The sequence below is a fragment of the Euprymna scolopes genome, chromosome 25 (genome assembly GCF_053919585.1).
Source record: "Euprymna scolopes isolate OS-2025 chromosome 25, ASM5391958v1, whole genome shotgun sequence".
NCBI classification, from domain to species: Eukaryota; Metazoa; Mollusca; class Cephalopoda; order Sepiida; family Sepiolidae; genus Euprymna; species Euprymna scolopes.
Window position 1 is genome coordinate 103,062,913 of NC_136506.1, and position 22,492 is coordinate 103,085,404.

The following is a 22,492-nucleotide window of genomic DNA, read 5'->3' on the forward strand; positions in this document are numbered from 1 at the left end:
TCTTGCTCTTCTTCAAAAATCGTTTGCAGGTTAAACAAAGTAAATATTTTACATTAAATATTTCTCAAATAAATGTTTTTTGGGTTTGTATTACTGTACACATAGATTCGAAAAAGTTGTCAAAAAACAAATATATAACAAATAAATTTTATCAAAGGCAAGATAAGTTACTTTTCTACCAAACTGGATATAATTCACGTGTTTTTATTCAATTTAACATGTTTATTCAGCTTGAAAAACATGCAGTGTTTACCGATGTATTGGACAATTCAAAATGGCAGCCGACTCTCTCTTAAACACGGCAAGTTCGGGAAAAGGTCTTATAAATAATAAACTAAACCAAATTCCTTTTAAAAATTCGCTCAATATATATTACTGTGACATAGGTTGACATATATTCGGTATTTTTTTAATAGCATGTTCTCTAGTTTATTATTTATAAGACCTTTTCCCGAACTTACCGTGTTTAAGAGAGAGTCGGCCGCCATTTTGAATTGTCCAATACATCGGTAAACACTGCATGTGTTTCAAGCTGAATAAACATGTTAAATTGAATAAAAACACGTGAATTATATCCAGTTTGGTAGAAAAGTAATTTATCTTGCCTTTGATAAAATTTATTTGTTATATATTTGTTTTTTGACAACTTTTTCGAATCTATGTGTACAGTAATACAAACTCGTTTTTTATATTTTGGTCCCTTGCCCTCTAACGATGCGTATTCAATTTTAAATTTGAACGTGCAAAGTGAATAGTCGAAATATGTAATTACAATGCTATTTTTTATAGGTTTACAAAGACGTAATTTAAAAGTAAAACTCGACAAACTGAATGACTGACCAAATGCCCGATTTGCATAGCCTCTACGAAGCTGCTTGAACGCCTTGTAACAAATATAACTAGACACATATCCAATGCAACCGATGCTGCTTTTATATTAGCCTCTGTAACGCCCCAAAATGTCTTCGTTTCGTCCTTTTCTTACATTTTAACGATAAAAATGAACTCGTTTTGTCATCGTTAGGTGCTATATTCTAAACGTAATATTCAAATTGTAATACTATCGTAGAAAAAAAGTGTCTAGATTTACAAAATTCTAATTCAGGTGAAAGGCGGCCATCTTTAATTGATTTGCTTGGAGTTTGGAACGATTTTTCCTTACAACCATTCACGGAGACGTTTTTAAACTGCTCTTAATCTGGCAGCCAGCTAGTCAATCTAATGAAACATCCTGAAACTTGCATCAGTAAAAAAAATGATATTTATTAACTGTCATTTGTTGTAAAATTCATTAATTCAAGCATACAAGTTTATTATAATATCACGATTTTTGTTACATTAAAAAACACGTTGCAGACAACCCAGCATGTTATTTAAAACTCAAGTCTAACAGATATATCTATAAATGAGAGACTGACTATCTCAGAGCGCTGCCTATCCTTACATATCAGTTTTCAATAAGAAAAACGTAAGCCATAACAATGTTTACGGACTGTGTAATAAAAAGTGTCACACGTCACTGACATAAAATGAAAGAAAATACTACCCGTTCATTACAGCATTTTTATTCTTGACGCCATATTTACTTAAACTGCATGACGTGTGTGATAGAATGATAGAAGAAAGGAAATTGCTGCCGGTCACGCACGTGATTTATTACTCTGGGGTTGAAATCGATGATCCTTTGATTAACTCCTTGCCTTTTCCCTTCGTTTCTTTGCCCTAAAGATTAAAGAAATTTTCCTTTGAAATAACGGAAGTTAGCAAAAGCTGCAGCACCGAAAAACGTATTCAAGACCCGTTTGCTTGATAGATGCGCAGCTTGATAAGTCGAAAACCTATATATCACGTTAGGTAAAAATAGAATGTAACACATAGTAATATCAAGGAACATGGTGCAGTTTATTTTTTTCGAATACGTTGAATATTTTAACAGAATTTAAACGACGTAATTTATGACAAGATTCAGTTCTTAGATATTTTTTAAATCAATTTTTACTAGATGTGGATTGTTTGATATTATATTTCTGTATTTGTTTCTATAAGCTTCATATATCTCTATTATGTTCAATTTTATTTTTACAATTCGACATTTCCTTTTATTGTGTTAGATGTGTTAACTTTTGAACTTCTCCCCAATCTTAATTCATATTAGAGCCTCCCATATTTTTCTACTTCCATTGCTCACCGTAAGCTTTCACCTTCAGATTATATATCAGCCTTATTTTTCTCCATATTTTATTAATATTAATTTTCTACGCGTACGTAACCTATACTAGACAACGTAAATATACTTATCTGTAAGCTAATCAGTTCTCCTCTTTGATAAGAAGTACTTGGATTTTAAATGCACGCCACAAAGTGTTTTTAATAACCTTCTAATCACTACATATTTTCCTTAGATTATGCCAAATAAATTTATTTTTATTTTGCTTGCTTGATGATGCATATATATATATATATATATATATATATATATATATATATATGTATGAACGTATGTATGTATGTTATTTATTCATTTCTGTTCGCGAGATTTTCAAATGAATTCAATTATTTATACGTAATTGCATTTTTATCCAAATGCGAGTTTCGAAGAATTTTCGATTTTACCATCTGATACCACCAAATAGAGAGCGGCATATATATTGTTTATAAAACATAATTATCCACTTACACGTGTTTCCTCGTCGTTTATTTATGTACATATATATTATCTATCTACCTATATATATATGTGTGTGTGTATGTGTGTGTGAGGGGTGTATACGTGGGGATGTGTTTGTGAGGACACTTCTGAACCTATATATTCTGCGATATTTTCTGTAGCTGAAGACTTGAAACTTGATATATAGGATAATCTAGATATGTGGAAAGTTTTGTCATCCGTTTTCATCTGGGAATTGTAACTATTAAGGAGACAAAACTGCAAAATAACTCTGTGGGGAATCATCGGTATATTTTTTTCTGTTTTCTAATTGTTTCACGACTGAGCATGCGCGAATAGTTCACATTATGTTTAGAATAGGCAAGTTATAACATTTTTTTTAGACTGCGTAAAGTCGGGCTATTGTTTAACACACATGACCCATGTTAAATTTATTTTTATTTCGGACTACTAGTCTCATCTTATCTTTTTTTTTTTTTATTTGGTGCACAACGTTTCGGCCAACTTCCTCTGGCCTTCGTCAGATAAGATGAGACTAGTAGTCCGAAATAAAAATAAATTTAACATACAATGCTCATCTAAAAAATAAAAAAAATTCCAATAAGGAATAATATATATATATATATATATATATATATATATATATATATATACATGACTCATATTCTTTGTACTAGAAGTAAACTGTTAAAAAAAAACTAATACTCGAATGCACGTGTCTCAGTACTAGAAAATCTTTAAAAGCTGTGTGTATGCAGAACACTTCTCAACCTAGATACTTTACGGATTTCTTAGCTAGAGTTTTAAAATTTAGTATATAGTGTATCCTGACATGTGGATCAATATTAAATCCTTTTTATCTGGAAAAAAGGCTATTAAAGAGTCAAAATTGCAAAAAAAAAAAAAAAAAAAAGAAGCTACGTAGGCGTCATCGGCTTTATTTATCTGTTTGCTTACTGTTTTACTACATCGCATACGCGAACCGTTCACATTATGTGAAGAATAAGTAGGTTTGAAAACACTTTGAAAGATCGTATCAAGCCGGGGAAATTGTAATCGTACTTGATACTTTGTCTTTAGGTGTTGGTTTCGATTTCAGCTCGACTATTTTGTTTTCTTTACTTACAGAAGGTAACTCTGTAGAAAAAACATAATACCGTCCTGACCATCTCTTATTTTTTATGTGTTTTAAAAGAAATTAAACATAACAGACATCTTCTTCTACACACACACACACACACACACACACACATATATATATATATATATATATATATATATAAATACAGTATTGTTTCGCTGTTCCACAACTCATCAGTGCGGCTAGACAAGCAACTACCTCAAGCCAGGATATGACAGTCGGAACATCTAACTGTTGGGCTTTTCGGAGACTGCTATGCAGGCAGTGAATTAACAATGTTTTAACATTGTCTAAATACCTAAGTTCAATTTGTTTACACAGAGAGCATCGCTTAATACGCTAATGGTAATTTGTATATCACTTTATATATATATATACATATATATATATATATACCTATATATACACATATATTGATTGATTGATTTTTTTAAAACAGTGTACAATACTTTATGCATCTATTTCTTCTAGTGCGTGCTATTGTTTCTGCCGATAATACGACGAATAAAGTGCTATTTTTTGTTGCGGAGCTGGATATAGTCATAAACTACGTTCGTATGCTTCTCCGAGCTTTGACAATATTGCATTCTTTGTTATATTTAGCCTCACGAATGGAGTAATCGATTGTTTAGCTTTATGATTGTGTACACAATCCTACCAACTACACACACACATGTATATATATATATATATAGCAACATCATGATATTGTAGAATTTAATTTACAATATTTTATTCAAAACAGGGAATACGAAATAACCTTTAACCTTTATTTTGCACTCTTTGTTTTGAATAAAATATCGAAAATTAAATTCTACAATATCTTAAACAAAGAGTGAAATACTTCTTAGCGAGTGACCAAAACAAGACCCTAATTCCTATATAAGAACCCTCGTCCTTTTTCCCTCGATAGATTTGTAGTTTTGTACCACAATTAATTCGGTTGGTTTAGTCTTCTCTTACTGCAAGAAATTAGACACCAGTGTTAGAAAGTAGGATTGAGAAGTCAGCTCCCCAAGGAAAAGGCATTCTGACTTGCGAAAAGTACCTGGGCAGCACCGTCGGCATTCTATATTAAGGGCTTCTCAGGCAATTAGCAATAAAGTAAACATCGTTATCAAAGAAATAATGTAAAGTCTAGACGTGTGGACTTCGTAGAACTGTTCAGAAATTAACTTTCGCTGCAAAATACCAAGGTGTATGATCATTGCAGGGGGTGGTGGAATCTTAGTTGATTTTGGGGACCAAGAAAAAAAAACTGGCCGCGACCATTATGAGTAGCTTTTAAGATGCAAGAGTTTTGTTTGTTATCTGTTTGCTTTTTAATGAAATCATTAAGTCAATATTACACTATTTTCTCTTGTTTCTTGTATGTATTTTTCTTACATTAGTATATTTGAACCATATTTTATTCAATGATTTGAAAACAAATTCCTAAAAAGAATTCGTCTTTTCCACATGCTTATGTAATATGTCACTTCTACATATAACAAGAAGGAAACATATTTTCAATTTTATGCTTATGTATTTAGAAGAGAGCAAAACTGTAGTTAAATGGGATACTTATTATTTTTCTAGCAATGCGTAGGTACTGAAATACCTGGTTGTGAACCCTTTTGTTGTGACGAACCCATAGATCTTATCAGATCACCAATATGGGAAAAGAAATGGTCTGATATAAAGTCCTGGATTTTGACTTATATCATTGTGCTGAAAATCGTGGGAAGGGATATCTCTCATTAATTATCGGCAATCTCCTAGAGCTAATGACACGAATAGATTCTTCAGTTTGCAACTTAAATCGCTTAATGGAATAGGCTGGCTTTGCTTATCGCTTAACTGCCATACGTATTCGTTGTCTATAAGCCAGGCGCATACAATATCAGAGTTACACGTGGGACTGTATTTGGTCTTGCTTCCTGTCTAAAATAATGAACTTCGGCTTTCTATTTCCAATTTATTTCTTACACAAACTGAGCAAACGTTTGTCCTTTTTTTACACGGTAGTCACCACTCATCAAGGCCCGGAACTCACTCGTGGATAACGGTTATTGCGTGTACAGTAATCAATGGGATAATATCGTAGCAATCATAAATATTAGAGATTTGATAAAGTGTATTACTTAAGAGGGCGGTTTATCAGGAATTTGTTTATGTTGAACTTGAAAACATCCACGTTGTAGTCAGGTGGGAAACAGGCAAACGGAAAAGAGAATTCTGCAGGCGTGCACTTCTAAGAAACAAGCTTTGTTCATGGAATCTACGTTGTGGTTTTGGCACAGATAAAGAGTGGGGAAAATTTTTGACAATTGTTTCAGATAGACGGGTGTTTATCGTGAAACATTTATGAGGGTGTCAGAGATTGGAGCTCAGCTGAGCACTTGCTATGGAAGTAACGATAAAACAAAGACAGGCTCGCAACGTCTCTTCTGTGTGCGAGAGGTTGCAGGGAAGAGAACAGAGCATCCCCCACTAAGCCACGAAATCTATTTTGTACTCTGTCAAGGCAGGATAAGCTGTTATTAGCAGCTCCTGCCAGATGTGGCAACAGTACTCCATCATTGTGCTTGCCTTCTACTTCTGTACACTTGAATGGCTTGGGCCGCTATTGCAAAGCTGTTGCATATTGTACTTTAATTTAATTTTCCATTTTTTTCCTGATTAAATTTATAATCAAATAAAATACATTTTTAAAAATCCACAAAACAGTGTAGACGCTGATGTACGGAACATGGGTTGAAAAAAAATAGAAACTCATTTAAGATCCCATCTTGCTGCCCACAATGCTGAATTCAACGTGCAATCGCAACATTCGTGAAAGTCAAGTTTATCTAACTTTTTATTCCTCACTTGTTTACTACTTATTCGCAAGTAATTGCTTATTCGCATAAACTTTGTTTTCCTGCTCTTAATTACTGATAATACTTTGCTCTTTTTGAAGCTCTTTACTTATCGCTTTTTGACTAAGTGTTTCTTAAATATAAAGCCTATCCTGGTCTTATGTATATGATTCCTTATGTCTGATACTAAAATTACTGGAACAATTCTTTTCTAAATGTTAAGTTAAAAGTCCAATTACTTTGCTTTAAAGATGACTGCCTGTATCGGTTTCGCAAGCATTATAAATCATTGGACACCTAAATACTTCAATAATTCTATAGAGTATCTCTTCTATTTCAGCTGGACAAAAACGATTTCTTTTCTCCCTATCATACATCGTACATTGCACATGCCATGGGAAAGCCGGTTTGCATCTTAGTTTTTTAACCTTAGATGGCAAAACATTAAAAGCGTTACTAAACTTCTATATATATTGAATAGGCATAGATTAATTATAAATTATACTTCTTATCTATATCCCGTGTATAAGATGGATACTTATAAGTAATAATTATAATTATACTTATGCTTATTTTTTTTCTATATGAAGTAGAACTTTTTTATATTTTTCTTTTTCTTAAATAGGCCAGTGTACTGGTGATGGATTTTACATAAAAACCAAAATCGAACTTCGAAGCTCAGTTGAGAACCGTACGATATTCTTCATACTATACTGTTTCCTAATGCATTTATCGATTCATAAACCATATTTAATCCTCGTTTAACTCTAGTCGATATTAACCTTAATATGACACCTCGTAATTCATATATTTCCCACATTTCTTCTCATAATGTAATATATAAATGGCAGGACGTCTGCTTGTCTCTCCACATAGTTTCAAACTGTATCTGTCCCAACACTAAATGCCGAAAAGCAGTGTTAGGCGCTTTACATGTCGGTTTTTTTTTATTATTGAATGTCCTTTTATAGGTATTATGGGTCTTTAGCCGGTCAAAATAGTTTATAAGGAGTAAAAAATAGGGTCCAAATTGAATAAACAGTACATCCATATTTGTGTATTTTCAATCAGTTTATGTGCGTGTCACATTAGTTGGGTAATAACATCACCAGCTATGAATGCTGCAGTTAGGTTTTCGGTTTCAATTCCGGTTGATGGCATCCAAATATTTTTTTTTAACATTTAAAATATGACTCCATATTAATTTATTCGAAATGTGGACAAATTAAAATAGTGTATTTAAACATATTTTACGACTAGGCAAATTCGACCCCCCTCACCTAGTGTATGAATAACTATATCTTCCAACATTATTTTAATTCTATCTTGACGAGTGTAACTTCACAGTAGATACTGATAATCTTTGATAGTAACTCGATTATTTTTAACTACTTATTCGAAGGTGTGAGAATTCCTGGTTTTGATATCAGGCGCGTAGCTTAGTGTCTCAATGATGCTAGACTCGTCGATCTCGTAAGATCATAAAGAAAAAAACTCTCATGTAAAATCTGTGACACTAACCTCATACATCTTGCAACCAACCGGTTGGCAGAGGGCTACTCAGTCCTGGTGGACAACCCACACCCCCTAAAGCTGGTGGCTAGATACACTCTGCGTATCATTAGCCGTTATGTGCCTATTAGCCAGAAGCAGAAGTGAGATCACATGAAATCATTAGAGATACCCATTGTTTGGTCTTGTTTTCTGACTAGGGTAGTGAACGCCCAATCCCACTTCAGCCTTATTCTCTTCATCTAAACTTGGAATTTCGGGGTGCCTGTTTCTCATGTAGGCCCACACTAGCCTACTCTGACAGGTTTGAGAGAACCGGGTTGACAATTAGTTTAGCTGCGTTATTCCGATTAATAATACAGAAGTACTTACTTTTTAGTTGCATATAAATGAGCTGCTCTATCATCAGTTGTATAATATTATGTGTCATGCCACGCATGGAAAGGGGCATTGCGCTCATCTCAGGTAGGCATTCCCCGACTCCACATTTCTGTGGACGAAGAGTGGTATGATAGACTACTAATGTTGCATGATGGAGGCTATGTAAATTCAATTTGCCAAGCACCCCTTATCGTAAAGTATTGCTATTAAATGAAGTGATAGTTCAATTCTAGATAATGATCAAACTCAACGCACACTCAAACAACAACTGTCCTCCTTTGAGACTCGGACTTTCGAATACCCCTTGACTTAGAACTAAACTAAACGAGTTATCATTATTTATCTTAGTGTTTGGTGTAATTAGCTCACGCTCTGCCATCTTCTCTAACCACTTAAATATGCCAGGTTATCTCCGATTTTGTCGTACCGAATCTGACAGGGTATATATTCGTAAGACACTTCCTAGAGAAGCTAAACTAGAATCAGACAATCAGGTCTTCATATCCTTCAAACTACACACGTTTTTGACAGCATGGCGTTCACACTCTCTCTAGCCACTAATGCGCAGGTAATGTATTCGGTGTCTTTTATGCCATCCACAGAAATTAGCTTTGCTTCTAGGTATACTGACACAGTTTGTAGCATCATAACACATATTTTTCTATATTAGATTCCCTATAAAAGACAGTAACGTTCCCTACCCGTCTCCTAGATCGTCAGGACAAACAAGTTACAATTACAAACCTATTCCTAACCAGGGTCATACAGATTGTGTAACAAATGCCAAACTCTCTCTCAGGAATACTGATCACGCTGAGATAATAATAGTACTCAGAAATTTGATCGACCGCGTCACACACAAGAACGTCTATTAACATAGATTAAGCATAACGCTACTAAGCCAACTATATAATACACCCTCTCTCTCTCTCTTTCTCTCTCTCTCTCTATCTATCTATCTATATATATATATATATATATATATATATATATATATATTAGCGAGCATTTCTAACAAAAAACAAGATACTTCGATTTAATTATACCTTTGATAATGTAAACAACTATGATATATAAGAAAACAAAATAATGCTTTATTACTTAAGAATTAAAAAACGATAAAATAAACAATCCGGAAGTACGTTTACAGAGAACCCGCATGGATTATAGAAGACGCATTTGCTATTATCAATTTGTAAAAATAGTTATACATAGAAGGTAGTTCAAATGAAATAAAATATTATATACATATGTATTATATATATATATATATTTATATATATATATATATATATATATATACGAGGGGCGTGTAATTAGTAATGCCTCTGGCCTACTTCCCATAGCAGTAGAGCAATGAAACTGTACACAGTTATTAGTCTTTCTCTAATTAGGAATCACACAGAGTTATGCATTTCTCCCATCGTTTGATACAGCTCTGGGCTTTGGTCTCTGGATCATAGTGATGGACACAGGTTTCATTTTGTATAATCAGTCTTTTGAAAAACTTTGACTCATCTTCTTGGCACATCTCCAAATTTATCCTCGAGCACTCGACGCGTTCCCGCTTCTGGAATGCTGTGAGCAACCTGGGAATCCATCTGGCAGACACCTTATGCATATGCAAATGGTCATGAATAATAGTTTCCGCAGACCCTGTACTAATATTGACATCTTGGGCTATTTGGCGAATAGTAATGCAGCCTCAACTTGACGGACAGATGCCTCACCAATTGCAGAAGGAGGTCTACCAGATGTGAGAGCTGTTTCAACAAACTTCCGGTCATGTTTGAATTCACGATGCCAACCTTTTAGAAGGTCATATGATGTGGCATTATCACCATAAGTTTCTTTCATTTCATCAAAAGTCTCCTATGGTGTGCGTCTTTTCAAATACAAAAAAACGGATCACTGCTCGACATTCAACATGCTCCATTTCACAACTGACTCAGTTCAAAAACCAGTAAAACAGAAACCACAAGTAGTTCAGAGCTGTAATTAGCCACATAACCCGTATAGATAAAAATCATTGGACATGCAAAAGCGCAGCTAGATCAGACAACTGGAAGTGGGTCAGGAGCATTACTTATTGCACGCCCCTCCTGTATATATATATATATATATATATATATATATATATATATATATATATATATATATATATATACGGTATAATCACGTTCACACGCCGGCTCTCGTCGAGTCACCGGCGTTAAGCAACGTTGGATCTGGCCAGTACTAGATCGGCGACCATTTTGGAATTTTAGGCGCTGTATGTGCTTTCTGCTTATCTCGTTTTCAACTCTCGACTAAGAAGAGGTGTGGTAGGAGATTGCCACGAACATTTTATGCGCAGGAACCCGTACAGTGGGTATCCATAGTCTATCTAGACTGAAAGAAGCCTTGATATATATATATATATATATATATATATATATATATATATATATATATATATATATATATATATATATCCGTGGAGGTTACCACAAGGGTAAATGTTTCTCACATGCTTTTTCCGTTAAGAGACTTTTTATTTCTTTTTCTAACTCTTGAAACAATGTTCTATTCTCAAGAGTGGTTTTATTCATAAAGTCCTAAGAAATGAAATACACTTTTTGTTGCCATCAATACCTTTTTTGAATGTCTTGATTTTGCTTACACAGTATATATATATATATATATATATATATATATATATATATATATGTGTGTGTGTGTGTATGTGTGTGTGCGGTGTGGGTGTGTATGTGTGTGGAGATACCAAGTCGCCATGCATTTCCCTTCTCTGCCTGCACACTTAGGTCCATCATCGATATTTAGCAGGTTTTTATCTCCAAAACAAAATGTCAATACTACAACAATATGCAACCGAAAAGTATGTATCATTTGTATTTCTTATTTCTATTGTATTTTATTTAATCAAATTCATGATGCAATGCTTTCATTTATACGCCCTTCTGTAGACTGTTTTATTAGTTCTTTACACGGAATTTTATGTTAGCAATACTTACCAATATAAACCATAATAACATAAATCATATTAATAGCCATTGTAATCGATTTCAGAAATTAATTGGCAAACACTTCAATGACATTGTGGTCACGTTTAAATTATATCTTATTGAGAAGAGGCGATTCTTTGTAAATATATAGGATTCGTTTGCAATTACAGTTTTCCATTGTTGAGGATGATTTATTTCATTTCATATCTTATTTGTATGTGTCGTGGAATCAAGAAATATCGCTCTATTGTCATTTCTGAAGTTTTATTAAAGCTCGAAGTAGCTTCTGGTTCAACAGTTTAATAACTTCAATAATATTTATAATATACTAGCAGATGGGTCGCTGTTGCCGTGGCAATAAACCACAAAATAGAAGAAACCCGCTTAACATTAAGATTGTTGTTGTCCCTGAATGCCAGAAAGTTTTCTATTCCAATTGTTTCTGTCAACGAGTAGCTAGACATTGGAATTCTCTTCCTGCTGCCTACTTTCCTGTCCGTACTGATATGAAGAAGTTTAAATGTTAAATAAACAAATATCTTGTTAATCTTTTGCAGACATGGCCCCAAATAGTAGTCCCTTACGTCCTAGTTGTGATATTCTTTGTAAGGATTGAACATAAGTAAAAAAAAAATACACATAGCGTGGAACATATTTTTAAGTTACCTCTGTCCAATTGTCTGTCACTCTTTCTATATTTCTCTCGATGATCCTTACTTTTCTGTTTGCTCCAAGGATGATATTTTTTTAGTACGCAGCAATGAAAGAAAACAAATCAAATGTCAAGGTTTAAACATGCCTTCTCTATCTAGTCGTGAGCAATTTTGGTTTAAAATATGTTAGTTTTCAAATATAGAACTACCATATCTTGTATTATTCTCAGTTAACACTGAGATCCTTGTTTAATATACCTTATTATAACTAAATTCTTTAGGTTATTACTTCTAGGCAAGCTTAAAATAACCTACTCTAGTAAGGTTATGGGGCACTTATTTGTTTACATAAACAACCGACTAAATGTGTCCTGTAGGATTGATATACAGTATATTAAACCGCCGTCAACCATCCGTCTCGGGATGATGTAATTCTGGCGGTTATATGTACCACTGGTAAATACGGTACAGTTGTACACAGGAGTAGTAGTTCTTGCCTAGTAGAGCTACATTACTACTGTACAGTTGTACACAGGAGTAGCAGTAGTAGTAGAGCTACATTACTTGGGTAGGGTTCAATGGGAGTATATCCTTTGTCAGCGCAACAGTCATCCTCTCCACGAAGCCAGATGATCCAAGGGAAAAAGAGTGTATACAGCTTGGTTTTAACTGACTTTAGTTGCCGATGATGACAATATTAAATCAGACTGCTTTATGCAATCTAGTTACAGATTTTCTGTCGGGGTATATTCCCTTAGCTTTTCCGCTAATGGGGTAACACCGAAAGAAAATGGAGAATTTGAACCTGTTACCTTTTCCACGTGAGCTACTACTCAAAGTTGACGAGCCGCATATGCCCGAAGTGAATTTTCCAATGTACCAGTGAACTATTTTCGCTTCTTCTTTACGTTAATAGAAACAGTTTTTGTGGAGTTTAGAAGCTAAGCCACAAGAGAAAACCAGGAGATGGATTCGGTGTCTGAGGCTAATTGAGATGCACACGATAAGAGCATATTTAAGGGAGGGGACAATTATGCCTACTACATTGTTTTGTTATGACTAAGGGCATGGCAACAGCATATTCTTTTCATTGTTTTGACTCTCGCGTATATATCCGACACAGACACAGTTAATCCGCCGATAACCGCATCACTCTGTATAACGCCATATAAGATGCTGAATAGTCGGGGTACATATTGGAGAACGACGGGGTTCACATCAGGGATATGTACAACGGGGATCAGAACAGAGATAACGACGAAGATAACAATCGTGAGGGAGAGGCATTTATATTCTTGATAAATCATGACGACTGTTATGATAATTCTTTTATATTTATCGTATTATAATATGGAGCGGAGACAATGAAAAAGCACATTTACCTTTTCAGTTGTAAGGACGACACGAAGACAACCAGTTACGAAATATTATATGATTTTAGTAATCTGTCGGCCGATTGACGATGTCAGGAATTCAAACTTGTATGACTGCATGGTCTACTCTTCTCCCACTTCGCCTCTAAGGGGATAAGTTCCGGTAAGTCGCTCCCTACTCTTCTCTAACTGACTCTATCACTGTGACTTCTAAGGGTCTCTCTCTGGCTGTGAGTGTAACTCTCTGATTATCTCTTATGCTTCGAACCTCATCTCAATATATCGAGAATCTTCTTTGTTTTGACGTCAGAAGTGTGCTGTAAACCAACTTAATTTTTTACCTAGATTTTACATAGGTTTGTCCGAACACACTTTTGTCAAACAATTCCCAATTTTTATTGTTCAATATCTTACTTATCTTGAATCATTGTGTATAAACTAGATTTTCAATTTTTTAATTGACATATTTAATATCCAGTTATTTCCAAAATAATTGACAATCGACTGCATTCCTATTATTTAAATTTATCCGTTATTGTTTTACACTTAGCTACAGTGATCAATTCTAGCCTTTTCCTAATATCATTTTCACTTATCTAGTCTGTCTTTCTATTTACCTGTGAAAGAGGGCAACCTTTTATATGTAACATACACACTCGAGAGTCAAAAACAATGAAAAGAATATGCCATTGATATAGCCCCAGTACGGACAACGTTCAAAACCTGATTTTAACAGATCTTTGAAAAAAAAATAAAAAAATATTAAAGACTAAACCACTGACAACGTGTAATGTAAAGGTTGTATATTCTGAATAGAATACTTGAGCAACTGAACGACTGGTATGTGCGCTTGGGCGTCTGTTTGGACGCAGCAAAACAAATCTATGTCGGAAATCATTACAAATCCACAAAACTTTTTACAAAATCTTATCTATATATCTATAAAAGCGTCTGTCTTTGTGTATGTCTGTGTACATTTCCCTACACAATATCTCTGTCAATTTCAGTCTATAGACTCGAAATTTGATATACAGGGTACTGAGCTCTGGGGAAATCTTTGTTATCCGTTTTCGGCCAGAAATTTGGCTATTAAGGAGTCAAAAGTCAACGATTTAACTTTAAGAACTCTACCAAACTTCCCCCGCCTATTTTGGGTATAAACACTTGAAATTTAGATATAAGTTCATTGGGCGTGAATCTAACTTAATCACTTTATTTGAGCCCAAAATAATAAATGTTAAGGGGTCATAATAGGGTCAATATTTTTTTAAAAAATACCGCTACGGTATCTACAAAATTACTTAGACAATTTCTGGGCTAAACATTTGAGATTTTACATAAAGAGTATTCAGAAATATGGCAAGCTTTTTAATCGGTGCCGTTCGAAATTTTAGCTACCAATATATAAATGTATGTATGAATGTTTGCATGTCTGTCTAAAACTTTCGACATAGGCGACGGATTTTCACAAGATCAGTACTGTTTAAGGTTCGCCCCTTCAAACAACAAATATAGAAAAATTGGCTTAAATCATAAATTTCTTCACCTTCAACTGGGCACTTTTCTACAGGGAGGGGTCGTTTTTTTCGCCGATATTGTCGATATCACCCCCTCTTTTCGATTTTCTAGCTTAATTTAAACCTACGCCACTTCCGGTTTGGCGGTTATCGGGATTTTGTACAAAATTATAGTTCAGTTCGTAGTAAGTTTTTAAACATCTCAAATCTCTCTTCTTTTCGGAGGCAGCACCCAGACGGGTCAAAGGAGGGGCGTATTCGTCACGTTTTCATGAAACGGCGAGTCTCCACACAATCTGTGCCCCTTGTAACCAAACTGTAGTCTGTTTAATATTCGAGCGGGTTACCATTATATAGTGAGGGGGGTCAAATCAAATTACGACACGCAGCTGCGGATTGCGTGTGCAGCTCGACTTATAGTCGAGCGTCTGGAAATTTGGGGGCCAAAATCAACCTTCAATTCCCATGACCTCATAAGATCACGTCCCATCATTCAGACAGCCATAGGCTGAATGATCCCCTAGCTCGACAAGTACAGTCAATTATTCTAACATTTTCACATTTTCTGTGGTCAACCTCTCAAACAATTATATATCTCCGATTTTCAAACAATAAAGCAAAATATATCTATTTATTTCAAGCTTAAGTCTTGAGTTATCCGGTTCTCCTCGGCCCCTGCAAAAGTCTGATTATGGGGATCAAAACGCTCCCTTAGGTCAATCAGGTCACATTTGGCGTTATGTCCCTCCATCGCGGGAAGGATTTTAAAACTTTTTTACAAACAATTTTATCCGGATCAAGAGAAAAATTCTTAAAATCACTAGATTTTCCTCAACATTAAACAGATTTTGTGTTGAGCTCTCTATTTTTTGCTTGCAAGATGTCATAATAGTGTTTTTGAAACTAGAGTGCACCTTTTAAGAATTTCCTTTACAATAACCGTTTTGTTTTACACATCTATCACGTGACATTATTTAATTTATAATATAATGCTAAGCTGTGGGCTTATTAAACACGAAATTATTTCATACTTGGACAAGTTCCAATTAAAAGACATAACTCTATGTATTCTATACTATGTTTTATTGGAATGCTTTTAGGTAAGTGATTTGTGTCTTATATTTTCTATTTGCGGACAGTTGTTCTCATTTCCATTTTTGTTGTTGTTGTTGTTGTATTACAACGTGTTGGCCAATTCACCCTCTGGCCTGCTTTGGATAGGATTGAAACCTCTATCTTCAGACAATACTCACCTAGAACCGTAGAGATTCAACCCCTCTCTCTCCTGCGCATGCGGCTCCAGGTGAGCATTGTTTGAATATAGCGGTTTCAATTCTATCCAAAGTAGGCCAGAGGATTAATTGGTTAAAACGTGGTGAGGTAAAAGCAACTATGGGGGGCAGTAATTTCTGGGGATGCAATACTCAGCACTCCTACCCCACACGGTTAAACACCTGAAGAAGGTCAGAGAATCAGTTCGCCAAAAACGTGATAAAATTACAACTGCTATGAAGATGTAAATAACAGTTCGCAAATAAATAAAAAATAAAATAAATATATCGGCATTGTTATTATTGTCAAATAATCACATTCAACCTGGATACGAGGCTAGTTTAAAAACTAAAGTCTGCTATTATTTTAATTAAAAGGGAAACCGTCTACCAAATCGAGAGTGGTACTATTATTCCGAGCGAATATTTTTCTATATAGTCACTATCATTTAAGAAGTACTTGTTGAGTGGGGGGCAAGATGGTCTGCTTGTGTGATAGACGATCCTGTCCTCTTGTGTAAGGTGAATGTATTGGATGGTAGAAGGATTGAAAAGCAAAAGGTCTCATAATGATGACGAAAACGTACCGGTGTATATCAGCGAAAGGATACAGATCTATTTAATCGTTTGTTGCGATTAATAGGTGCGAGGGGCTTACGGTTAGTCAGGACCGCTGTTGGTGGCATTGGTCACCAACAGTAGCGACTTTTCGTTACATGTTGGCTGCTTGATGGTCCAGCCCGAAAGAGAGAAAATATGAGAAACAGGAAGTGAGGTAGCTAGGTCGCTGTCCGGTAAAGGGCGACACTCGAGTTAGCCTGGGAATTTCCATTTCCACATACTTTTGTCAGCGTTGAACAATTGCTTTACGTGAGAGGCTTAATCGCGCTTTGTCATGTGAGAATTGTGCTAAAGGTAAAGTGTGCTATTTTTCCTCAAGATGTGTAATTGTTATAAAGACGGTCATGGTGCAATTGAAACGAGCAGCGTTCAATGTTGCAGATTGTATTTTTTATTTACATAGTCACCAACCAGAATTTTGTGGCCAGTGGATAAAGAAGTATTGGCGGAGAAGGAGAAACTAGACTGAAAAATGAAGTCAAATATAATAAGGCGAAGGCTATATAAACATACGTTGACGACTTAATTCTACAATTAGAATAAAGTGTATCGCAACGATATGTTGTTACATACGGTTGTCCCTAGATGGTTAAACTAATTAATAATGTCAACTGCTTTCAAGATTAACATGGTTTATAATCTCGTTCTCATTGTATTTGCTCGGAAGCGATTATAATTACGGTCTATGTAATTTACTATTTACAGTGTGATGCGTTTCGTACGATTATATCAACCTAAACTTTCGTCCTTTTTTGTCATAATCAATTTTCTCTCAGATCTTTTGGAAATTTGATTATCAACTACAACAGAATACCAGGTTCAGAAAGATATGTATCGACAATGTTCCCTTTGAAACAACAAAAATGGACTGACTTGCTCAGTGTCGGTCAGCTTCGATAAGAAAGTTTTTTTTTTAACTGTTAGCGTGTGCTCCTGATGGTTAAATAAAATTAAAGACTTACGAGAATTGTTTATCTTTCTTTTAACAGCGGGAATATTTGACACAGGTGTATTAAAGTAAAATGGAAGAGACAGTGCTTTAAAGAAATAGCACTCTGGAATACAGTAATGCATTGGTGACCCGCTTGATATACGCATGTTAGCAATATATTAATCCTTTCTCAAAAAGGGAAGGCAAAGATCGCGAAGATTGCCATGGCTGGTAGCCTACTGACCTTTGCATAGAAACATATTATTTTATGACCTTGATTAGTTAACTTTCTTGCCAAGGAGGGCACAGTGTAAAATTAAAAATGTGCTTGTTCCAGCTTTTGTCTACGATGTGAATGTTTATTTTAATTATTTAGTTGTGTTATTTATAAGCTATATTTAAAAGGGATATTATTTTGGTATTTATCTTGATTTTTTTTACCAGTTATGCTGTATAGTTGAATGTATATATAACTTCCTAACGTGCTCTTTCACATGTTTCTTAAAATATATACATGCACGTGACAAATCTTTTGTCATTGTCCTCAAAATAAACATAGAATCGCTTTATCAACTTATATGTTTATTTACAATAAAGCTTTTGGTTCATCGCCAAAACAAGAGACGTTTTGTGTAGGGGTTGGTTCGTTTGTGGCTCGACGATGGAGATGTAAGATGTCAACTACGCTCCTAGCTGTGTCTGCTCTCTTATGTTTTCTGTTGTTTTTTTATATAACATCAATTTTTTATATATAATCTTATCCTGGAAATTTAAATATCAAGATATTGCATTTTTCTTTTCTATTTGTACTGCGCAATTCATTATTCATGGCCTTGAAATGTAAACCGTTGTTTGTTTAAGTGGTAATTATTTTAGTCATTTTTATGGAACGCAGGAATTTAGATCAATATCCATGCGGAATGTGCGTGTGTGCAAACCCCTACTTCCAATTGTTGTTTTTTTTTTTCATGAATTCATTTTTTCCCCAAACAAAACGCAGTGCTACTTTTATGTAGAATCTACATTCAATGGTATAAGTTGGAGGGATAATATACAAGGAGTTGTGCAACAAAATGTCCGTTCACATTACACTTGAACTTCTGCATGCCAGTACAATTGGGGAGCAGGAACCCGAAAGGAAGTTCAAAAGTCTAGCAGTTCTGGGGAAGAAACTATTAGAGTAGAAGAATTTCTTACATGTAGGGATCTCTACTGTGTAGGTGCGGCATTTTGCTCCTTGTCGGGCTTGTCAGGTGTATTTATGTCGAAGGGCTACAAGGGCTTATAGTTCGTCCGAGCATTAATAATTAAAATACTTGTAGAAAAGGCAAAGGTATGCATCATTCTGTCGATGCGACAGAGGTTTACGGTTATATGACACTTTGCCGACTCTCTTTCCAACCCTGTCTAGGAATGAAAACTATCAGCAGATGCACTAGCCCAACTGTGAGAACAGTACCTCATATATGGAGAATAATAACCTTAGAGAGATATACGATAGTTTCATGCGTAATTAGCTTTCTAGCACGGTAGAGAGGGCCTAACATCTCCGGTATCCTTGGAAATGCTCTAAAGATATCTGTTCTAGCTCACGTCCTCTGTAAACGTTAACCCGATGAGATTGAAAAAAAATATTTTTTATGTAATGTATCTTTAGTCAGAGCTATTAGTGGTTGAGGATGTTTCTTGTAATTATTGAATGAAACAAGCTTAATCTTGGCAGCATTGAATGTGGCCATCAATTTGTCCCTATTCCCCTACAGATTGGAGGGCATCCTCTAGTGTCTGACATTTCATTAGATATGTGTTCATTTGTTTTCCCCCTTGCCTGTTATAGAGCGTTGTGTCATCAGCAAATATACCTATTTAGAAACAACTTTATTGGGGGGGTAATTTATGAATATTAGGAATATTAAAGGGCCAAGGATAGACCCCTGAGGTACTCCCACATTTATATCATATTGTTTAGATTACCACCGTCGAGGACAACCTACATTCTTCTCTTAACTATGAAATATTTTATTAAGGTATGTATTCGTCCATTGATACCATAAGATCTGATCTTCCTGAAAAGCCCATCGTGGCATACCCTGTCGAAAGCCTTAGATATATCTAGGGCTACCGCTCTATCCTTTACGGCTGATATGAAATGGAACTCATTAATCAAATACATTGCCAAGGTCACTGGGAAAATGGTGGGATCCTTTTATCGATCGAGTAGATATCTCACTGCTTTTGCAATTCTCTACCTATACAAGAGCTAGGTACGTCCAAGGATTGAGTACTCTTGCCACATCTGGGCAAGAGCTGCTAGAAAGGACATCCTGCCTCAATAGAGTTCAAAATAGAATTCATAGCCTAGTAGGGGATGTCCTTTTTCCCCGGCAACCTCTTTCTCACAGAACAGATGTTGCGGGGTTGTCTCTACTTTTTCGTTATTTCCATGGGAAGTGCTCAGCTGAGCTCCGATCTATGGTTCCCCTCCCCAAACGTGCACGAGGAACACTCGTCTAGCTGAAAACACTATCAATAATTTCCCCCACTCTTTTTTCTGTGCTCAAACCTAAACGTAGATTCCATGAACAAAGTTTCTTTATTAGAACTGCATGCCTTACGTTTGCCTATTTTGCAGCCTACTACAATATGGTTGTCTTCAATTCCAAGGTAAATAAGTTCTTAATCAGCTGTTCCACTTAAGTTAACAATTTTTCCGAATTTCCATTACTAACGATTACCATATTGTCCTATTTATAACTGTATACTCTGTAACTCTTATCCTCAAGTGGTCTCTGTTCTTGATAAGTTGTGATGCCTATGTAAAAGAAAAAAATTGCAACGTCTTCATATCCAACGGTAATAGTAGATTTTCTTGTTAAACTTTTCAAAACTTTACGCTTTCCTCGTGTATCTTTCACAAGTCATTGACTATATAAACTGTACCTAAGTTCTTTTATATAACTTTCGTTTATTCTGCGTGCCATTTTGGTTTGCGAATATCATATCTCATTTTCAAATAATATATTTCGAAAAGAATTGTAAAAGAACGCGTTCGGAAGTATAGTACCTGAATCCAAACAAAAGAAAAACCTCAATATCGCAAGCTCTCTTATCATATAAAGGAACCAAATAACATGTTTCCTTTTTCTTTTGTAGTATCGATATGGTCGTTATCAGCGGAGAGGCACCATCTTTATTCGTTTAGTGTTATCTGTGTTAAACTCGTAAACTCATATTTTGTTATTTCTCTTATTTTCTTAACAGCAACAATGCAGATGCAACAAGATATACCAGGCCAACCACCAGACAATCCAAGTATAGGAGACGCAACTTGCGGAGTGGCACCTAAGGGGGAACATTCCAGTACGGCATCGTCGCGGCTTGAAGGTAATCACATTTTCTATGCTAACTGGATGAGCATAAAGACATCACCATTTTTTTCTGCTGCTTATCACGGCTGGTTCTGGAATAAGTTGGTTTCTTTAATATATATTATTTATCTCTGTTTCCAGACATTTCAATGTATCTTTATTCTACTCAATGAAATGATTATGCATTTACTTATATATATATATATATATATATATATATATATATGTATATATATATATATATATATACAAAGAAAACGCACTTACAAACTACTTCATTAGATAAAATACACATGTGCATACACATAAACACAGATAAATCTAGATATTATATGTACATCATATATATATACATATATATATATATATACTGAGTTAATTGCTAATAAATATCAGTTTCATAAGAAAAATATTTTGTTTGTTTTTTCCTTATGAAACTGATTTTAATTTACAATTATAAATCATTTTACTCAATATTAATATAGCTCGAGGATACGTATGCGGATTGAGCTTATTATATATTTAAAGTACAACTAATATAATATATTATTATGAATATCAGGAATGATAGTGGTTCAAGGATCGAACAATATTGGATTGAATGTCATATATTCTTAGCCGTCGTTTGTAGTGAGCTAAATTATTTGCATTTTTCCTTCGTACAATACCGAAGTATTTTACATATTATCACGATATACAGGAATATCGGATTGAATGTTAGACGTCTTATAAGTAAATGCTTCAAAATCTCGGGTCATTTCCCCAAACAATTGTTATTTCTTCTCTTCAATGATTATCGTAGTGTTTCAGTTTCCAGCGAGCGACAAGTTTCACGATTTCAATTGCTCCATGATAGAGGATTTATCTTAGAGCGTTGTATTCTTGTCGTTCGCGTCCCAAAGTTCAGTTACGTAAACGTGTGAAAAGATATACTAGTACAGAGGAATTTATATAACAAATAAGTACAAGACTGCACATGATAAATACACAGGAATATACACGTCCTCATATATATATATATATATATATATATATATATATATATATATGTATGTATATATATATAATGTTGTGGTGGCACACATTCATTTGCATATGTGGATAGTAATTACACATAAATAGGAAGACTCAGTTAGTCTGAGTGTGTGTTCACCAGAAGCCACCGAAGACCGCCGAGAGCAGATGTGTTTCTCCAGCAAAGACTCTCCTGT

General features: G+C 34.8%; 1 protein-coding gene across 1 annotated transcript in view; it reads left to right on the forward strand.

The window, feature by feature from the left end:
• Positions 1-22,492, forward strand: part of LOC145247237 (uncharacterized) — a 319,763-nt gene that overhangs the window by 122,912 nt on the left and 174,359 nt on the right. The window contains exon 3 of the mRNA XM_080108861.1: positions 21,175-21,297. Coding sequence (XP_079964987.1) covers positions 21,175-21,297 — 123 coding nt within the window. The remainder of the gene's footprint in view (positions 1-21,174; positions 21,298-22,492) is intronic.